Consider the following 15,475-nt stretch of genomic DNA (forward strand, 5'->3'; position numbering starts at 1 on the left):
AGAATTATTGAAGGCCTAGCAGTGCTGGGTATTTCTTTTGGGCCTGTTGTGGTCCTACTGTCATTATTTGTATAATATTTTTAATCATATTCATTATTGGGCCTGTAATAACTTTGTAATAAACAATTGGGGTGTAAGTAAAAATGGGGGATGTGTAAATTCTGATGTTTGCATGCAAGATTAGAAAACATGCTTATAGGATTCAATGATTCATCTGCTATATATGTCATTCAATCTCTATGTGTACTGTAGAAATCATGGCATTAAGAGAAGCACACACTCACACTACTTGTCTACTAGCAAAGCATGAGTTCAAATGCTTCAACTATCCCTGCTGCTACATGTTATTAGAAAACCTGCCCATAGGAAATACATATCGTTGAATTTTCCTTCGATTTACATCGCTGCAGCATATCCACTAGAAATCGTGCCTATAGGATTTTAATCATTTCATTCACTACTATATCGCACTGTTCACTTAGAAAACATACCTATAAGGTTAAAGTATAACAATAGAATTGGTTCCAATCGCTGATTGATAGAGATCCTGCCTATATGGTATTACTACTCGCCAAAACGTGTTAATTTTCTAAACGCTGTTTGCTGCTCGAAAAGCATGAATAATTCTGGGCTTTCCTCCAATAGATTTCATTGTCACTTAGTGCGTAAATCACCTAGACACATCATCTATAGATTAAATAACTAGAAATCTGCAATCTCAAATCAACATGCAACAATCGTATAATTATTTGGAGATAAGCAACGCCTAGCCTCTGAAACTGCTTGTATGTTTTAATGCATAGTCACATAGAAATCATGTCTATAGGGCTTAAGGTTCTTAATTTTGAAACGGCCTAACATGAAAACCTGTTTCGCATGCATTTGTTGCTTAAGTGTGGAGGCTAACTTGAGCCCTTAACTGCCCATATTTGAAGTCCAATATATGTTTTGTATGTCGCCTAGTTTTGACATTTCTGAGCCACCTAAGTAAGGTCTAGAACCACCCTAGTAGAGGTCCAATACCTCCTGGACCAAAGGAATGAGACAGGTAGTGCACGCATAGAGCACGACTTAGAATTGAATTAGCGCGCTTTAGGTAAACAACTTTAACATAGTAATCGGGTAGCAGGAGATGATAGTCTGTGCCCGCTGAATAATATGAGTAACTCCCTATCTCAAGGGAGTTGTGAAGTATTATTTATGTTGCATGGGGTGATCCTTTAGGCTAAAAAATTTAGGACTCCCCCCCTTTATATGTTGTTATTAGATCCAAATAGTTGTATCCCTATATTTGTACTAAGATCTGTACTAATCATGTTGTAATGAAATTCTTTGACATTTACATTCGCTTTGTTTATTTGATCACTTAGCCTAATTGTAATCCACATAATCTTAATTTAGGCCGGGACCCACAGTTGTGGACCTCAAAGAGTGCCTAACACCTTCTCTTTGAGATAATTTGAGCCCTTACCCGATCTTTGGGGATGCTGACTAGTCAAACAAAGTCATTTGCATAATAGGTGCCCCTAACGCACCTTAAAAATCGTTAGGTGGTGACTCTTCTTCTTTTAACCCTTTACCTCCCACTCAAAAGAGTTGTCATAACATCGAAAGCCCGCTTTCGCAAGAAAATGGGGCCCGACACTCGCGTCTCGTCAATCAATACAATATCATTTGAAAATAGCATGCACCACGGCACCTCCCCTTGGATGTGGCACGTCAGTACATCCATCACCAGAGTAAACAAAAAAGGGTTGAGTGCTGACCCCTGATGCAACCCCATCATCACCGGAAAATGATCTGAGTCCCCACCACCGTCCTCACTCGGGTCTTTACTCTATCATACATGTCCTTAATCAACCTAATGTAGGCAACATGTACACCTCTAGCCTCCAAATATCTCCACAAAATCTCCTTCGAAACTTTATCGTACGCCTTTTCCAAGTCAATGAACACCATATGCAAGTCCTTCTTTCTCTCCCTATACTGCTCCATCAATCTCCTAGCAAGGTGGATGGCTTCTGTAGTCGAACGTCCTGACATAAACCCAAAACTGGTTCTCAGAAATAGACACACTCCTCCTCACCCTTAGCTCTACCACTCTCTCCCAGACTTTCATAGTATGGCTAAGCAGCTTGATACCCCGATAGTTATTGCAATTTTGGACATCACCCTTGTTCTTGTATATAGGAACCATTGTTCTCCACCTCCACTCTTCGGGCATCTTCTTCATTCTAAAAATGACATTAAATAACCTAGTGAGCCACTCTAAGCCTGCCTTGCCTGCACTCTTCCAAAACTCCACCAGAATTTCATCCGACCCGGTCGCTTTGCCCCTGCTCATCTTATGCATAGCCCCCTCAACTTGATCAACTCTAATCCGCCTACAATACCCAAAGTCACAACGACTCCCGGAGAGTTCCAGATCACCTATGACAATGCTCATGTCCTCCTCCTATTTTAAGAGACTATGGAAGTAGGTCTGCCATCTCTGACGGATAAGCCCCTCATCCAACAAAACTCTACCTTCTTCGTCCTTGATGCACTTCACTTGGTCCCAGTCCCGCACTTTCCTTTCTTGCGCCTTGGCTAACCTGAACAACCTCTTATCCCCACCTCAGTCCTCGATTTTCTCATACAAACGACTAAAAGCTGCAGTCTTGGCCGTCGTAACTACTAACTTTGCCTCTTTCTTAGCCAACTTATAATGCTCTCTATTCGCCCTCTTCTCCTCCCCGTCTACACTTTCCACTAGCTTCAGATATGCTGCTTTCTTGGTTTTCACTTTTCCTTGCTCCTCTCCATTCCACCACCAGTCTCTCTTGTGACCACCAGAGTAACCCTTTGAGACCCCCTAATACCTCTCTCGCGGCTTCCCTATGCACTGCGCAGTCATGGTCCACATAACGCTTGCGTCCCTACTACTCCTCCAAGCCCCCATAGTCACCAGCTTGACCCCTAACTACTGCGCTTTAGCTTCCGTCAAGGTTCCCCACTTAATCCTATGTTGGCTATACATCGCCCTCTTCCTCCTCTTCCTCGTGATCTCAAGGTCCATGACCAGGAGCCTATGAAGGGTCGAGAGGTTCTCACTCGGGATGACCTTGCAATCCCTGCAAAGACCTCTATCGGACTTCCTGTAGAGTAAATAATCAATCTGAGTCTCGGCCACCGAACTCTGAAAGGTGACCAAGTGCTCTCTCTTCTTCGGGAAACTCGAGTTTGCTATCACCAAATCAAATGCTCTAGCAACATCCAGCAAAGACGTTTCCGTTTCTATCTCCAAAACCAAAGCCACCATGCACATCATCATACCCCCCAGACGTCGCTCTAGTGTGGCCGTTGAAATCTCCTCCTATGAAAAGCTTCTCGGTATGTGGGATACCACGCACCATCTCATCCAAATCCTCCCAGAAACGCCTCTTGACTTCCTTATCCAAGCCTGCTTGGGGTGCGTATGCACTGATTATGTTCAAAGTAAAACCTCCAACAGCTAGCTTAATAGTCATCAGCCAGTCATTCACCCTCCTAACCTCTATCACTAGTTCACGGAGGTCCTTATCAACCAAGATACCTACCCTGTTCCTGCCCCCACCCTCCCAGAATACCAAAGTTTGAAACTGTCCACATCCCGCGCCTTATCTCCTACCCATCTAGTCTCATGTACACAAGCTATATTAATCTTCCTTTTCTCGAGAATCTTCGCTAACTCTACAGACTTTCCAGTCAAAGTTCCTATGTTCCAAGACCCCCGCACCCCTCGCACCCCCTCCCCGCGCTGGCACCCCCGAGGACAAGACCTTACCCTACCATCGTTCACCAAAGCCACTATAATCTACGAGTCACTACGCAAGTACTATCCCAAAAACAAGCGACAAAAATAAAAAGAATTACTGAAAAATAATCTACCACTAAAGGTCGCAAAACAGGTGAAGAAATAAAATAAAGGAACTAACGGGAACTATAATCTACAACTAAAGGTCAGACAAACAGGTGAAGAAATAAAACAAGGGGATTAAAGGAATTATAATCTACAACTAAATGATAGAGAAATAGGTGAAGAAATACAATACAATAGTTAAGGGGCTATAATCTACAACTAAAGGTCCCGCATGTAAAGTTTTTTATTTGTACTCAATGTTTGCACCTAACAATAAATGCAATGATATTTTTCTTTAGCTTTGCTACTTAACCTAGATTAATTAATTCAAAATAAAAGAACACAGTAATTAATATACATTTTCACTTTAATAACAACTCTTAAGATTAAATATTTTGATTTACTGTAGCCGTGTAGATATACAGTATGAATATATTTTCTCCAGAAGTAGTAGTTGAAGAACTCGTGACCCATTTAATAGCATCTGCATACCCATTATTAAACGTAGAAACAACAAATTAACATTTTCACGTAAAGAACATAATGGATCCTCAAACAAGAAAGGAAAATTAGGATACGAATCAGAAGCTGACTTGATTAAGATGTGAACCTAATATCGAAATTCGGAAGGCATACGTTTTTGGAGGGAAAGTGAAAACTATATTTGAAGTTGTAATTAAATACAATGGTCCATGTCTTTCTTGACGAAAGGCAAGATTCCATTAATGATGCAGAAAGATGAAGATTAAGTTGCTTCAATTTTCTACTAACATTTAATACTTTATTAGTTATCTTCTTAGACACGTAAATTTCCCTTTTAAATTCGTTTAACTATCATAAGATAATTTTAAGTACTCCAATAAAAAAAAACAAAAAAAAACAGAAACACAATAAATGTACACACACACGCAGCCTGATATAGTGATGTGACGAGCTGGCATTATTTTTCAAAAAAGAAATAAAACAAAACATACATAATGGATTGGATACATCCTCCATAAAACTATTAGTAAATCCTTTTCTTTTTTCATGTTCACAAGTGAGATGAAAGTGTATGTATGTATAAGAAATCACGCCATAGTTGAACCTTGAACCTGCATATCTATCACCCGCCCCCCTAACCCCCTTGTTTCTAGGTGGTGATATATGCAGGGCAAAAGTTGAAACAATCAATTAAATTCGTTATTAGATTGATGTCTACTTGTACAGACAGTAATGAAGAGAGAAACATTTGGAAATCAAGATTTGTGAGTCTCATCCGTCGCTACTCCCTCGAACTCTCTCACACTATGCGGGGCAGGGGCTTCAAGCTCAAAGACCGTTGTAAGACTACTCAAGTCCATCCTTCTGAAACTTCCACTAGCAACCCTTTTCCTTTTCCTTTTCCTATTTCCAAGCTCCACTTCCCTACAATCAACTCCATTTTGCAAGAATCGGCTTTTCTTCCCTATGGTCTTCCAAGAACCGATTCTTTTGAGCCCCCAGTTGAGCTTTGTCTCAAATCTGTTGATTTTGTTGAATCTTTGGCTGAGCTTTACCGCAAAATCCAGATGACCCAAGATTTTGATAAATCTTTGGTTTATTTAGAGCAGTATGCGCTCTTGTGCAGCCTTGGTGATCCAAAGTTGCTGCGAAGGTGTCTTCAATCGGCTCGTCTACATGCGGTTGATGTGCATTCCAAGGTGGTTTTGTCAGCTTGGTTGAGGTTTGAAAGGAGAGAGGATGAGTTAGTTGGATCATCAGCTTTGGATTGTATTGGAAGAGTTGTTGAATGCCCCAACGCTGCTTTGCTACATGGCTATGATCCCAATTCTGTTTTTGATCATTGCCTATGTTCTAATGAGATCTCTCATTTTGGGAATAATTTCCTCAGCTCAGAATCACAAGAGGATGGGGTTGTTTGCTTCTGCATAGGCAATGAGGAAGTCAACTGTATTCGAGGTAAAATTGCAGCTCTCTCTGCTCCATTAAAATCAATGTTGTATGGTAATTTCATTGAGTCTGATAAGCAAAGAATTGATTTTACACACGTTGGTATATCTGCGGACGGAATGAGAGCTGTAGATTTCTTTACTAGGACTAGAAGATTAGATTCTTGCTCACCCAATCTACTTCTGGAGCTTCTTTCATTTGCAAATAGATTCTGTTGTGAGGAAATGAAATCTGCTTGTGATTGTTACTTGGCGTCTTTGCTTTCCGATATCGATGAGGCATTGGTTCTTATTGATTATGCTCTGGAGGAGAGAGCACATCTGCTCGTGGCGTCTTGCTTGCAGCTGATGCTTCGAGAGCTTCCAGGTTATTTATATAATCCAAGGGTTCTCAACACATTTTGTAGCTCTGAGGCTAGGGAGAGACTCGCCACAGTTGGGCAAGCTTCTTTTCTGTTATATTATTTCCTTAGCCAGGTAGCAATCGAAGATAACATGATGTCCAAAGTTACAGTTATGTTGTTGGAGAGATTAAAGGAGTGTGCTAGCGAAAGATGGCAGAAGGCACTCGCTTTGCATCAACTGGGTTGTGTATTGCTTGAAAGGAAGGATTACAAAGAAGCTCAACATTGTTTTGAGATGGCAATTGAGGCTGGTAACATTTATTCAATAGTAGGTGTTGCACGAACTAAACTCAAGCAGGGGCAGAGGTTTTTAGCTTATGAGCTAATTAATGATATTATTACAAAGTATAAACCTACGGGGTGGATGTACCAAGAGAGGTCTTTGTACAGCTTAGGCAAACAAAAGATTTTGGATGTTAATGATGCCACCAGATTGGATCCTACCCTTTCTTTTCCATACAAATACAGAGCCATTGCAATGGTAGAAGACAGCCAGATTGAGGCTGCTGTCGCAGAGATAAATAGGATTGTTGATTTTAAGGTCTCTCCAGACTGCATTGAATTGCGGGCTTGGTGCTTTATTGCACTTGAAGATTACCAATCTGCTATAAGAGATATCCGTGCATTGTTGACTCTAGACCCGAACTTTATGATGTTTCGTGGGAAAATGAGAGCTGACCACCTGGTGGAGCTCCTCAGTCAGCACGTTCAACCATGGAGTCCTGCAGATTGCTGGATGCAACTCTATGATCGATGGTCATTTGTTGATGATATTGGTTCATTGGCTGTTATACATCAGATGCTCATAAATGATCCTGGGAGGAGTGTCCTGCGCTTCAGGCAATCTCTTCTCCTGTTGCGGTAATTTTTTGAGACATATTATCTTTTGATTTTTTCTTGCAACCTTATGCAACAGTTCCTAGTGTCTCTGAGTCCTGATTCTAGCTTCAACTTTTCTTTTTTTCGGGAATGTAAAAAATAAAATGGGGAAAGACTGGTCATTGACTGTTTCTGGCGATCTGTAAACCATATTCTTGTTGTCACATATGTTACTTTATAATCAAAGAACCTGATTACTAATTGTAACACATCAAATCCGGCTTTAAGTTATAAGACCCATGTTACTGAAAATTGAAATGGATAATGCATGAAACAACTCTTTGATAACTATCCTTAGTTGGATTGAGTCGACATATGTGGAAGTAAATTTTGGGGACTGGCTGGAAATATACTGTCATTCTTAGACAGAAAAGCCTTATCATGGGTTAACATTCCATGCTGTTCTGATTTCCATAAATTATTTGATATAAGCACATCCTGTTACTTAGGTTTACCTAATACCTTGTACGTGCAGGTTGAATTGTCAAAAAGCCGCAATGCGCAGTTTGCGCCTGGCCCGGAATCATTCCACCTCCAAATATGAAAAGCTTGTGTATGAAGGATGGATATTATATGACACTGGACATCGTGAAGAAGCACTTGCCAAAGCTGAGGAATCGATTTCTATCCAAAGGTCATTCGAGGCCTTTTTCCTTAAAGCATATGCTCTAGCCGATACAACTCTGGATTCTGAATCTTCATCTTATGTCATCCAACTGTTGGAGGAAGCACTTAAATGTCCTTCAGATGGTCTTCGCAAAGGACAAGTGGGTCAATTCTCCAAACTAGTTCTCTTGGCGTTGTTTCTGTAGATAAATTTATTCATGTTATGTGATTTTGGCAGGCATTAAATAATCTAGGAAGTATTTACGTGGATTGCAATAAGCTGGACCTTGCAGCAGATTGCTATGTTAGTGCCCTCGAGATAAAGCACACAAGAGCTCATCAAGGGCTAGCGCGTGCATATCATCTCAAAAATGATAGGAAAGCTGCTTATGAGGAAATGACAAAGCTGATAGACAAGGCTCAGAACAAGGCATCAGCTTATGAGAAAAGGTCAGAGTATTGTGATCGCGACATGGCAAGTAATGATCTCAGCATGGCTACACAGTTGGATCCTCTAAGGACATACCCATATAGATACAGGGCTGCAGGTACATTATCACTTTATCACCCTTGCTTGTTACCTAATTTTATTGCTCAGGAAGAGCTTACTAAAATTCCGACTAAAGATCTGACTGTAGGGTGATGAATAAAACTTGTTATGTGAATTTGAAGTAGAGTTCCGCTATGATTATATTTGAGGAGAATCTTTTCTTGGGTGTTATTACTAATTGTGAAATAATTTCCTGGTGTAACCTAAAAGAGTATCACAAAGAGGAAGCAATCGTTGTTGCTTGTGGACTGGGCTTGAGCGGATGCATCTTCTTATGTTCACTTGAAAATGTAATTCACTTTTCAGAAGGAATTAGCAGTGTTGATCCGATGAATGCAGTGCCGCCATGTCCAGACTGATAAGAGAAAAGCTCTATCAAAATTTGAAATTAAGTCACTTGAAAGAGCCTTTATATAAGGGAATACCTCTCTTTTCTTCTTCTCAGGATTGAGATTTACTACAACTATTACAATTTGAATTTGGTTAGCAAAAACATTTTTGATGAAAGCACTCTCTCTTTTCTGTGAAGGTCCTGTCGTATAAAAACGATTTCTAGCTATTTTATGTATATCTGATGGTCTTAAAAATCTGTTTTCCAAATTGCAGAATATACATTGCAAAAAAATAAAAATAAAGCAGGTAACGAGATATTAGTGTGGTTGTTTATGCCTATGTCACACAAAGCATTAATTGAATTCATTACAATTAAGAGATATGCATCCGTTCATTACACCTTAGGTTTTGCAAGCTATTGTCCTATGATGCGTACCCCAAATGTTCTTAAGATAAGTACTCTATGCAATACATACAAATGTAATGTAGAAAGAGGAATTTATCACTGATATCTTGTCCATCTTTGACATAGGCAACTTATTGTTCTCATGGAGCAACTGCAGAGAGCTCCTCTTCCTTTGGCACGTAAATTATTCTTTGAATCAACCGGTACCAAGAAGATGCTTAGAGAATATAAACTGTTGACTTGTCTCATTTTACATGTTTAAGGAGTATAGCAAGTTGTTTAAATGATTATATTATTTACAGTATTCTTCCAATCTTCGTAGACCAAAAATATAAATTTTAAAGACATTACTTATGATATGTGCTCCTTTTTTCGTCAAAACATCTATGATTCTTTCTATCCAGATTGTCCTAATAAAACATAAGCAAGTTTCCAACTGTGACTCTCTTAGATATCCTCTGTCCCTGCCCATTGTTGAGAGTTTGCTGCAGATTCTTTGGCATCACCAGTTGGACTCCAAATATGTTTAAAAACATTATCCATATTATCCATGTTTGCTTGTCGTAGGTGGTTAACTGATTCGTTGGAATCATGTAGGAAGCATCTATGAAACAGTTTAAAATCCCTTCTTCGCATATTATCTTGTGTCAAACAGGCTTCTTGTGTTGCAACCGCATGCTATTTTTGGAGGTGCCTTGGTGTTCCAAATCATTTTCCATGGTCAATGATCTTCTTCTTTTCCGTGTCTATAGATTATCTTATAGCATATGATTTAACAGTAAATCTCCCATCCTTGCTACCAATCCAAAGTATGTAAAATTTTGACATCATCCCCTAATACCATTTTTTCCAGTTTCTGCAGCAAAAAGCTGATGTCCTCAATTTCTCAATCATTTGAATTCCTTCTAAACTGCAGGTTCCATCCATAATCTGAGTAACATTCTGCAATTGTACAACCTTTAGTTGTGATAAGGCTGTACCAATCTGGGAGAATTCCTTTTGGTGTCAGGCCTCCGGCTGCTTATCAAATACATATTTTAATATTTCTCCTGTTGCCCAGCTTTAGTCTAATACTGTTCTGAAATTCTCCCCAAATGAAGAAGCTCTTCTTTCTGAGCTTGGCCTATCAAATGGTTACAACAACCTTTTGGAATATTGCATTTTCTGACACAAGGACAATCGACTTTATGCTATCAAAATTCTTTTCATTGGCATTTGTCTGTGAATGGTGAAATGCTATTGATGAAGTAAGATAAACTTTACAGTAAAGTTGAGAGTTTTGGTTCAGTCAAATCAAATAGTAGTCTAGACTCTTCATGAATGGCTTCAGCGAAGTAACTTTAATCCTGTCGAATAAGTTCAATTACTTTAAGTTTACGATCTCCCTGCAGGGAGATTTATTAGCTAATTTAGTACATAATGTGATGCTTCTGTATTTATTTGATGGTTTGAGCTGAAAGATTGTTTTGCTCTCACTGTTGGAAGAAAAAATGGATGAAAGCATTGTGCTACATTTCCCTAAAGTTCTTGTACAAACCAACATGAAACTAGGAGGACAAAAGTTCCCAACTGGGGTAGAGGCCTCCACCGTATAGATTGAGGCCTCAGTCGTGAGTTTAGCACTTGTTGTTGCCTTATTACCTTACCTTTTCAAAAAAAAAAAAAAAAATTGTTGTTGCCTTGTTAGCCGCGAGTTAAGCATTTTTATTGCCTTGACAGCTGCGAGTTTAGCAATTTATGTTGCCTTGTTCGAAATGACATTTGACTCTTGCATTCAACAGTGCTCATGGATGACCAGAGGGAGACTGAGGCTGTGGAGGAGCTTACAGGAGCCATTTCTTTCAAACCTGACTTGCAAATGCTTAATCTTCGAGCAGCATTCCATGAGTCAATGACTGATTTCTCACGTGCTCTCCAGGATTGTGAAGCAGCCCTCTGCTTGGATTCCAATCATAAGGATACCTTAGATTTGTACAGTCGTACACGTATTCAAGCACGGCAAAATACGTGAAATATGCATGTGAATGGACTAGTTTTGAGGAGTACTTTCTGCTTTCGAAGAAAGAAGAGAAACGGCTTGAGCTTTCTAGTCTTCGGATATAAGGCTCCCTGCACAACATTCTGTTGTGCATGGATTGGTGACTAAGACAAACTGGGAAATCATTGAGCAGGAGAAATTGGATTTGGTGTACCTATGATTGAAGGACTGCTGAGAACATGATGGTAAAAAGTCTTCTTTTTTTGATGGAGCAAAGCAGACCATTTCACAGTAAGCAAAATCAGGACACTCAAGCTCAATGTACTTTGACATTGTTTTGGTCATTAAGAATTGGAATTCTCATACTCTTATCATAATTTCCGTATACGACCTAGAAAGAGGTAAAAATTCTCATTTGTGTAAGTTCAAGAGGAACTTTTCTTCTCTCATTCTGTTAAACGATAGAGTTGCTGGAATGTGTAGAAGTTCTCCGTTTTTCTTGCTGTTGTGAAAATTATAAGTCAAGATCCTTGTAATTAAATTAGATATCTGACCATGTATACCACGTTTAGGACAGTACACAAACATTCCTGGAAAATACTGGCTTTGACGAGGTAATGGAGATAGTCTTCTCCAGAAGGCGATCAACTTAGATTGCTTGCTTGTAAATTTCTTCCCAGTTCACAAACTTGTGTAGTTGACTAACCAATATCAAACGCGTTCATGTCTAGTGGAATTAAAGAGGATAGACAACCAAGGGAAAAACTTGTGACCGAGAGTAGGTAGGGCGTAGTCTACAGCAGCCACAAGGAAGTTAGAATAGAAAAGGCATCAAAACATTTCGCCACAACAACTAGTAATACTTTAGATAGCTTAATGGAATATTTGTTTTTGGCATGCCTTGCTTCTGAACTGAGCTTCCAAGTTGAACGACCAGTCATTAGCTGTCTTCGCTGCAGTTGAAGTCACTGCTATTTCAACACCACTTGACAGGGTGCCTTTGTAAATAGTTCCATTGGGCAAAGAGCCAATTATGTTGCTGAAGTCTTCACAAGCAGTTTCAAGTTCTGCTCGCAGGAGACTTGGTACACCTGAATACGAATTCTCCAACATAAATGCAGATCCACATTACAAGTAGGTGTAGTCACTGTGTATTATGCAATTAATTCATTTCTTCGTGCCCCACATGTTCAATGTTTTGTACTTAAAGAAGGTAAACAAATTTCAACAACATAATGATAATTCACCTGTCACAAATGCTTTCTGTAGCTGTCCACTAAAGTCCTGTTGCCCTAGGTTTAACCATTACCATCTTACTTCTTCGACAATAAACATACAAAAGGGCTGAAATGAATACAAGTAAAGAAGTTCCGCTACACCAGACACTATAAACATTATATGACGCTTGGATGTGGATGTTCTTTTATTTGTTTGGTCAGGAGTTGGAGCGGTAGAAGGCAGTTGGGAATGAGAGGGCTGCCATTTCCTGGGAAGTACTGGTGGATCAACTGGAGCATGTGGAGCTGGAGTTGGTGGTGACACTGGAGATGAAGTAGGATTCAAAAACACAGAAGACGAGGGAGACGGCGATTCTGATGGAGAAGATATGGATGCAGAAGGAGGGATTGAGATGTAAGATGTGGGTGTTCCAACAGGAGAAGTTGCAGGTGAAAGGAAGGTTGGTGATGGTGATGGAGAAACGAAGAATGAAGACGATGAGGATGACTTTGAATTCCTTTTGCTTCTTTCAGCTTTTCTTGGATTACCTAAACCAATAAACTGTAGCAGCCTCCACTTCACTGGATCTCCAAGTTGCTTTCTCTTCCTGTTGGACATTGAAGTTGTAGTGGTCAAATAAACTGATAATAACTGTCAGTAGAAAAGATTCAGTGCAGATTGTTCATTTCTCAAGGCAGTAGGATTCATAGGACAAGGACTTCTTACACTAATCTCCCATCCTCAGCCTTGAACAAAGAAATTTCTAACTATAGAACATGCTATTCCTGAAAAATAACACATAATCTTTCAGCCTTCTAAATGTCAGCTACATTTGGATTATGTCCAGTTTCTATCAGATTTACAGTATATTCAGCAGACTCAAAAGGGTCGAATTAGGTGTAGTATATCTATCTCTCCATAAGCAAATGGATGAGATTAACCCTTCCTCAAACCAACACTTAGTTACTACCTCAACAATAACAACTTTTAATCCCCTACAAAATATAAGTTGTCATTGCAGAAGGGCTCGGATATTATAAGCATACTACCTCTGCATCTCCATTACAATCACCATCTGTACCAAGTTTATAAGCATTCTCCTTTCCGAGGATCACATTGACAAGTTCAACAGGTATAAGATGCAGGTTTTTTGGTTGTGACATGACATTCTGCACCATAAATCTAAAACCTAGTTTACGCCCTTGGCTGGATATTTTTACAAGTACCCGAGTTGTCCTGGCTGCAGTGGCACCCTTTCAGTGTCTCCTCTAGTCCTCTTGATGGGAAACATCATCTTGCGATTCTCATAAAGGTTCTTGGAGATTGGACCGAAAAACTGACACGCGGCGCGAATCTGGAATAGTCAGACCAGTGAATTTTGAATACAAGATGCGTGAAGAAACATAAAAAAGAAGATAAAATATAAATAATGCCTCATGACTAGAATTCACTTACCAAACACTAGGTTGGCTGTTGCAATCAGCAGTAGGAGCAACATTTGCTAATTGGTTTTCATCTATTTGAGACTCAGAAAGAATATTAAGATGATGAATTTCAGGAGCTACACTGCCGATGTACTTGTTGTCCAACAGACTGAAACCATAACAACAAACTTGAGTTTGGAAAAGTTCAAACAAAGGTGGTCAATAATGAGCTATAACCTCAAAAAACACCTACTCAGGATCGACAAAGACAGGTTGTTGCCAAAATTCATAGGAAATGGTCCCGAGAAGTTATTATGACCAAGGTCCAGCATTTCCAACTCCTTCAGTTCTCCAATTTCTTTCGGAATAATTCCAGAAAATGAATTATTGCGTAAAATAGTGCCAAAAGAAAAGAAAAAAAAAAAATCAGTGAATAAGATCAACTATTAAACTTACAGATCAACATTGAAACAAATGTGAAATGAGATGCTCACATGACTTAGAGTCAAATGTCCTAGCTCAGGTGCCAGAGTTCCTCTAAGACAAACATCTTTGTATACGGTTAAAACCGGGCCCACCCGATTTCACTATTTGACCGAGACCGGGAGATTGCATCGAAGGACGGCCTCGTAACGGAACAGACTAAATCACGAGGACTAGGTACCGAGTTCAGAACCGAAGTACCTGTCGAGATTGAGTCTAGTAGCGATTAAAGACAAACCAGACAGACATCGAGCAAGATCGAAGATAACACAATAACAGAAAGGCGAGATATCTGTTACTGGTCGAGGATCATGGCGTAAATCTCGGTGAGTGATCGAGGATCATGGCGTAAATCTCGGAACGGATCAAATCAGAAACGGTTAATTAGCTAATCATGAAATTTTCTTCTATAATTAGAGTTATACCATAAGTAGAACTTCTCTACTATATAAAGAGGAGTATTAATCATTTGTAAGACAGGTTGTTCCCACATAAAAAAGCCAATATAACGCCCTTTCTTTAACTTATAATCTCTTGTTCATCATCTTGCTTTATTTTTAATTGCTTTGGTATCAATCAGTTCGAGGGCACCCTAGATCGAGGGTTGAATTCCATTTCAACACTGGTTTGCTTTACTTTATAGCTCATTTCCATTATTAATTTTCATATTTATCAATTAGTATTAAGTGAAATCACGTGTCCTTAGAACCATATTATGAGTTTAATTGTTATCCAATTTTAAGGATAAATAGTTTGGCGCCCACCGTGGGGCTAAGGATAATAGTGATTGCTTAATACTAATTTCGATAACACACACTGCTTTACACTTGTTCTCGTAAGAATCTTTATTTTCAGGATAAATATGTCAAACTTACAAGTAACACCTACACGTGGTGACAACGGCATTGGAATTCACGGGAAAAATGACAATGTAGCCGCCCCAGGAATCGAGGTGCCTCAGGATGACCTCGAGGGAGAACCAATTGCAAATCCCGTCGATGACAGTTCACATGTCGCCCTAAATGCAAATTTGGGCGTTGATCCCGAAGGTAGCGTACGGAGGGAAGTTCGATCAGGTGGTCGAGGTACGCAGGGCGGAGAAGACGGTGGAGTTAGCCTCCAATTGATATTCAAAATGTTACAGGCTCAACAAGACGCTATAGCATAACTACAAAATCAACACCGAACACCGAGTAGGATCAAACCAGAAATCGTCCATAGGACCGAGCCTGTGCCGGAAAGGTCGAACGCCAACGAATCGGGGACTGACCCCGCCATTATGAAAATGCTCGAGGAGTTCACTAAAAGGATTGAATCGGGAGAAAAGAAAATCGAGGCAAATGACAAGAAAGTAGAGACATACAACTCCCGGGTTGACCAAAT

General features: G+C 39.7%; 1 protein-coding gene and 1 long non-coding RNA gene across 3 annotated transcripts; one reads left to right on the plus strand and one right to left on the minus strand.

The window, feature by feature from the left end:
- The first annotated feature begins 4,842 nt into the window (after positions 1-4,842).
- On the plus strand, positions 4,843-11,462 carry LOC104088377 (ethylene-overproduction protein 1-like). Of its 2 annotated transcripts, none has more exons than XM_009593037.4 (4): positions 4,843-7,076; positions 7,570-7,861; positions 7,939-8,248; positions 9,116-10,738. In XM_009593037.4, the coding sequence occupies exons 1-4, from the start codon at positions 5,074-5,076 to the stop codon at positions 9,226-9,228; spliced, it is 2,718 nt and encodes a 905-aa protein (XP_009591332.1). In that variant the 5' UTR covers positions 4,843-5,073; the 3' UTR covers positions 9,229-10,738. The 2 variants fall into 2 exon arrangements, with proteins under 2 accessions (XP_009591332.1, XP_009591331.1); XM_009593036.4 differs by lacking the exon at positions 9,116-10,738 and adding an exon at positions 10,771-11,462 and having other exon boundaries at positions 4,848-7,076.
- A 730-nt stretch (positions 11,463-12,192) lies between these two features.
- On the minus strand, positions 12,193-13,797 carry LOC138896534 (uncharacterized). The gene is made up of 2 exons (XR_011409866.1): positions 13,641-13,797; positions 12,193-13,539 (listed from the first exon to the last, which is right to left on the minus strand). It is a non-coding gene; the product is annotated as an uncharacterized lncRNA (long non-coding RNA).
- Between the last annotated feature and the right edge of the window lie 1,678 nt (positions 13,798-15,475).

The sequence above is a fragment of the Nicotiana tomentosiformis genome, chromosome 7, assembly GCF_000390325.3.
Source record: "Nicotiana tomentosiformis chromosome 7, ASM39032v3, whole genome shotgun sequence".
Classification (NCBI taxonomy): Eukaryota; Viridiplantae; Streptophyta; class Magnoliopsida; order Solanales; family Solanaceae; genus Nicotiana; species Nicotiana tomentosiformis.

Coding starts and splice junctions, on each gene's coding strand:
- LOC104088377 (XM_009593036.4), top strand. CDS start 5,074: ATGTCTACTTGTACAGACAGTAATGAAGAGAGAAACATTTGGAAATCA. Junction 7,862..7,938: donor ATGGTCTTCGCAAAGGACAA/GTGGGTCAATTC, acceptor TGATTTTGGCAG/GCATTAAATAATCTAGGAAG. Junction 8,249..10,770: donor ATATAGATACAGGGCTGCAG/GTACATTATCAC, acceptor TGCATTCAACAG/TGCTCATGGATGACCAGAGG.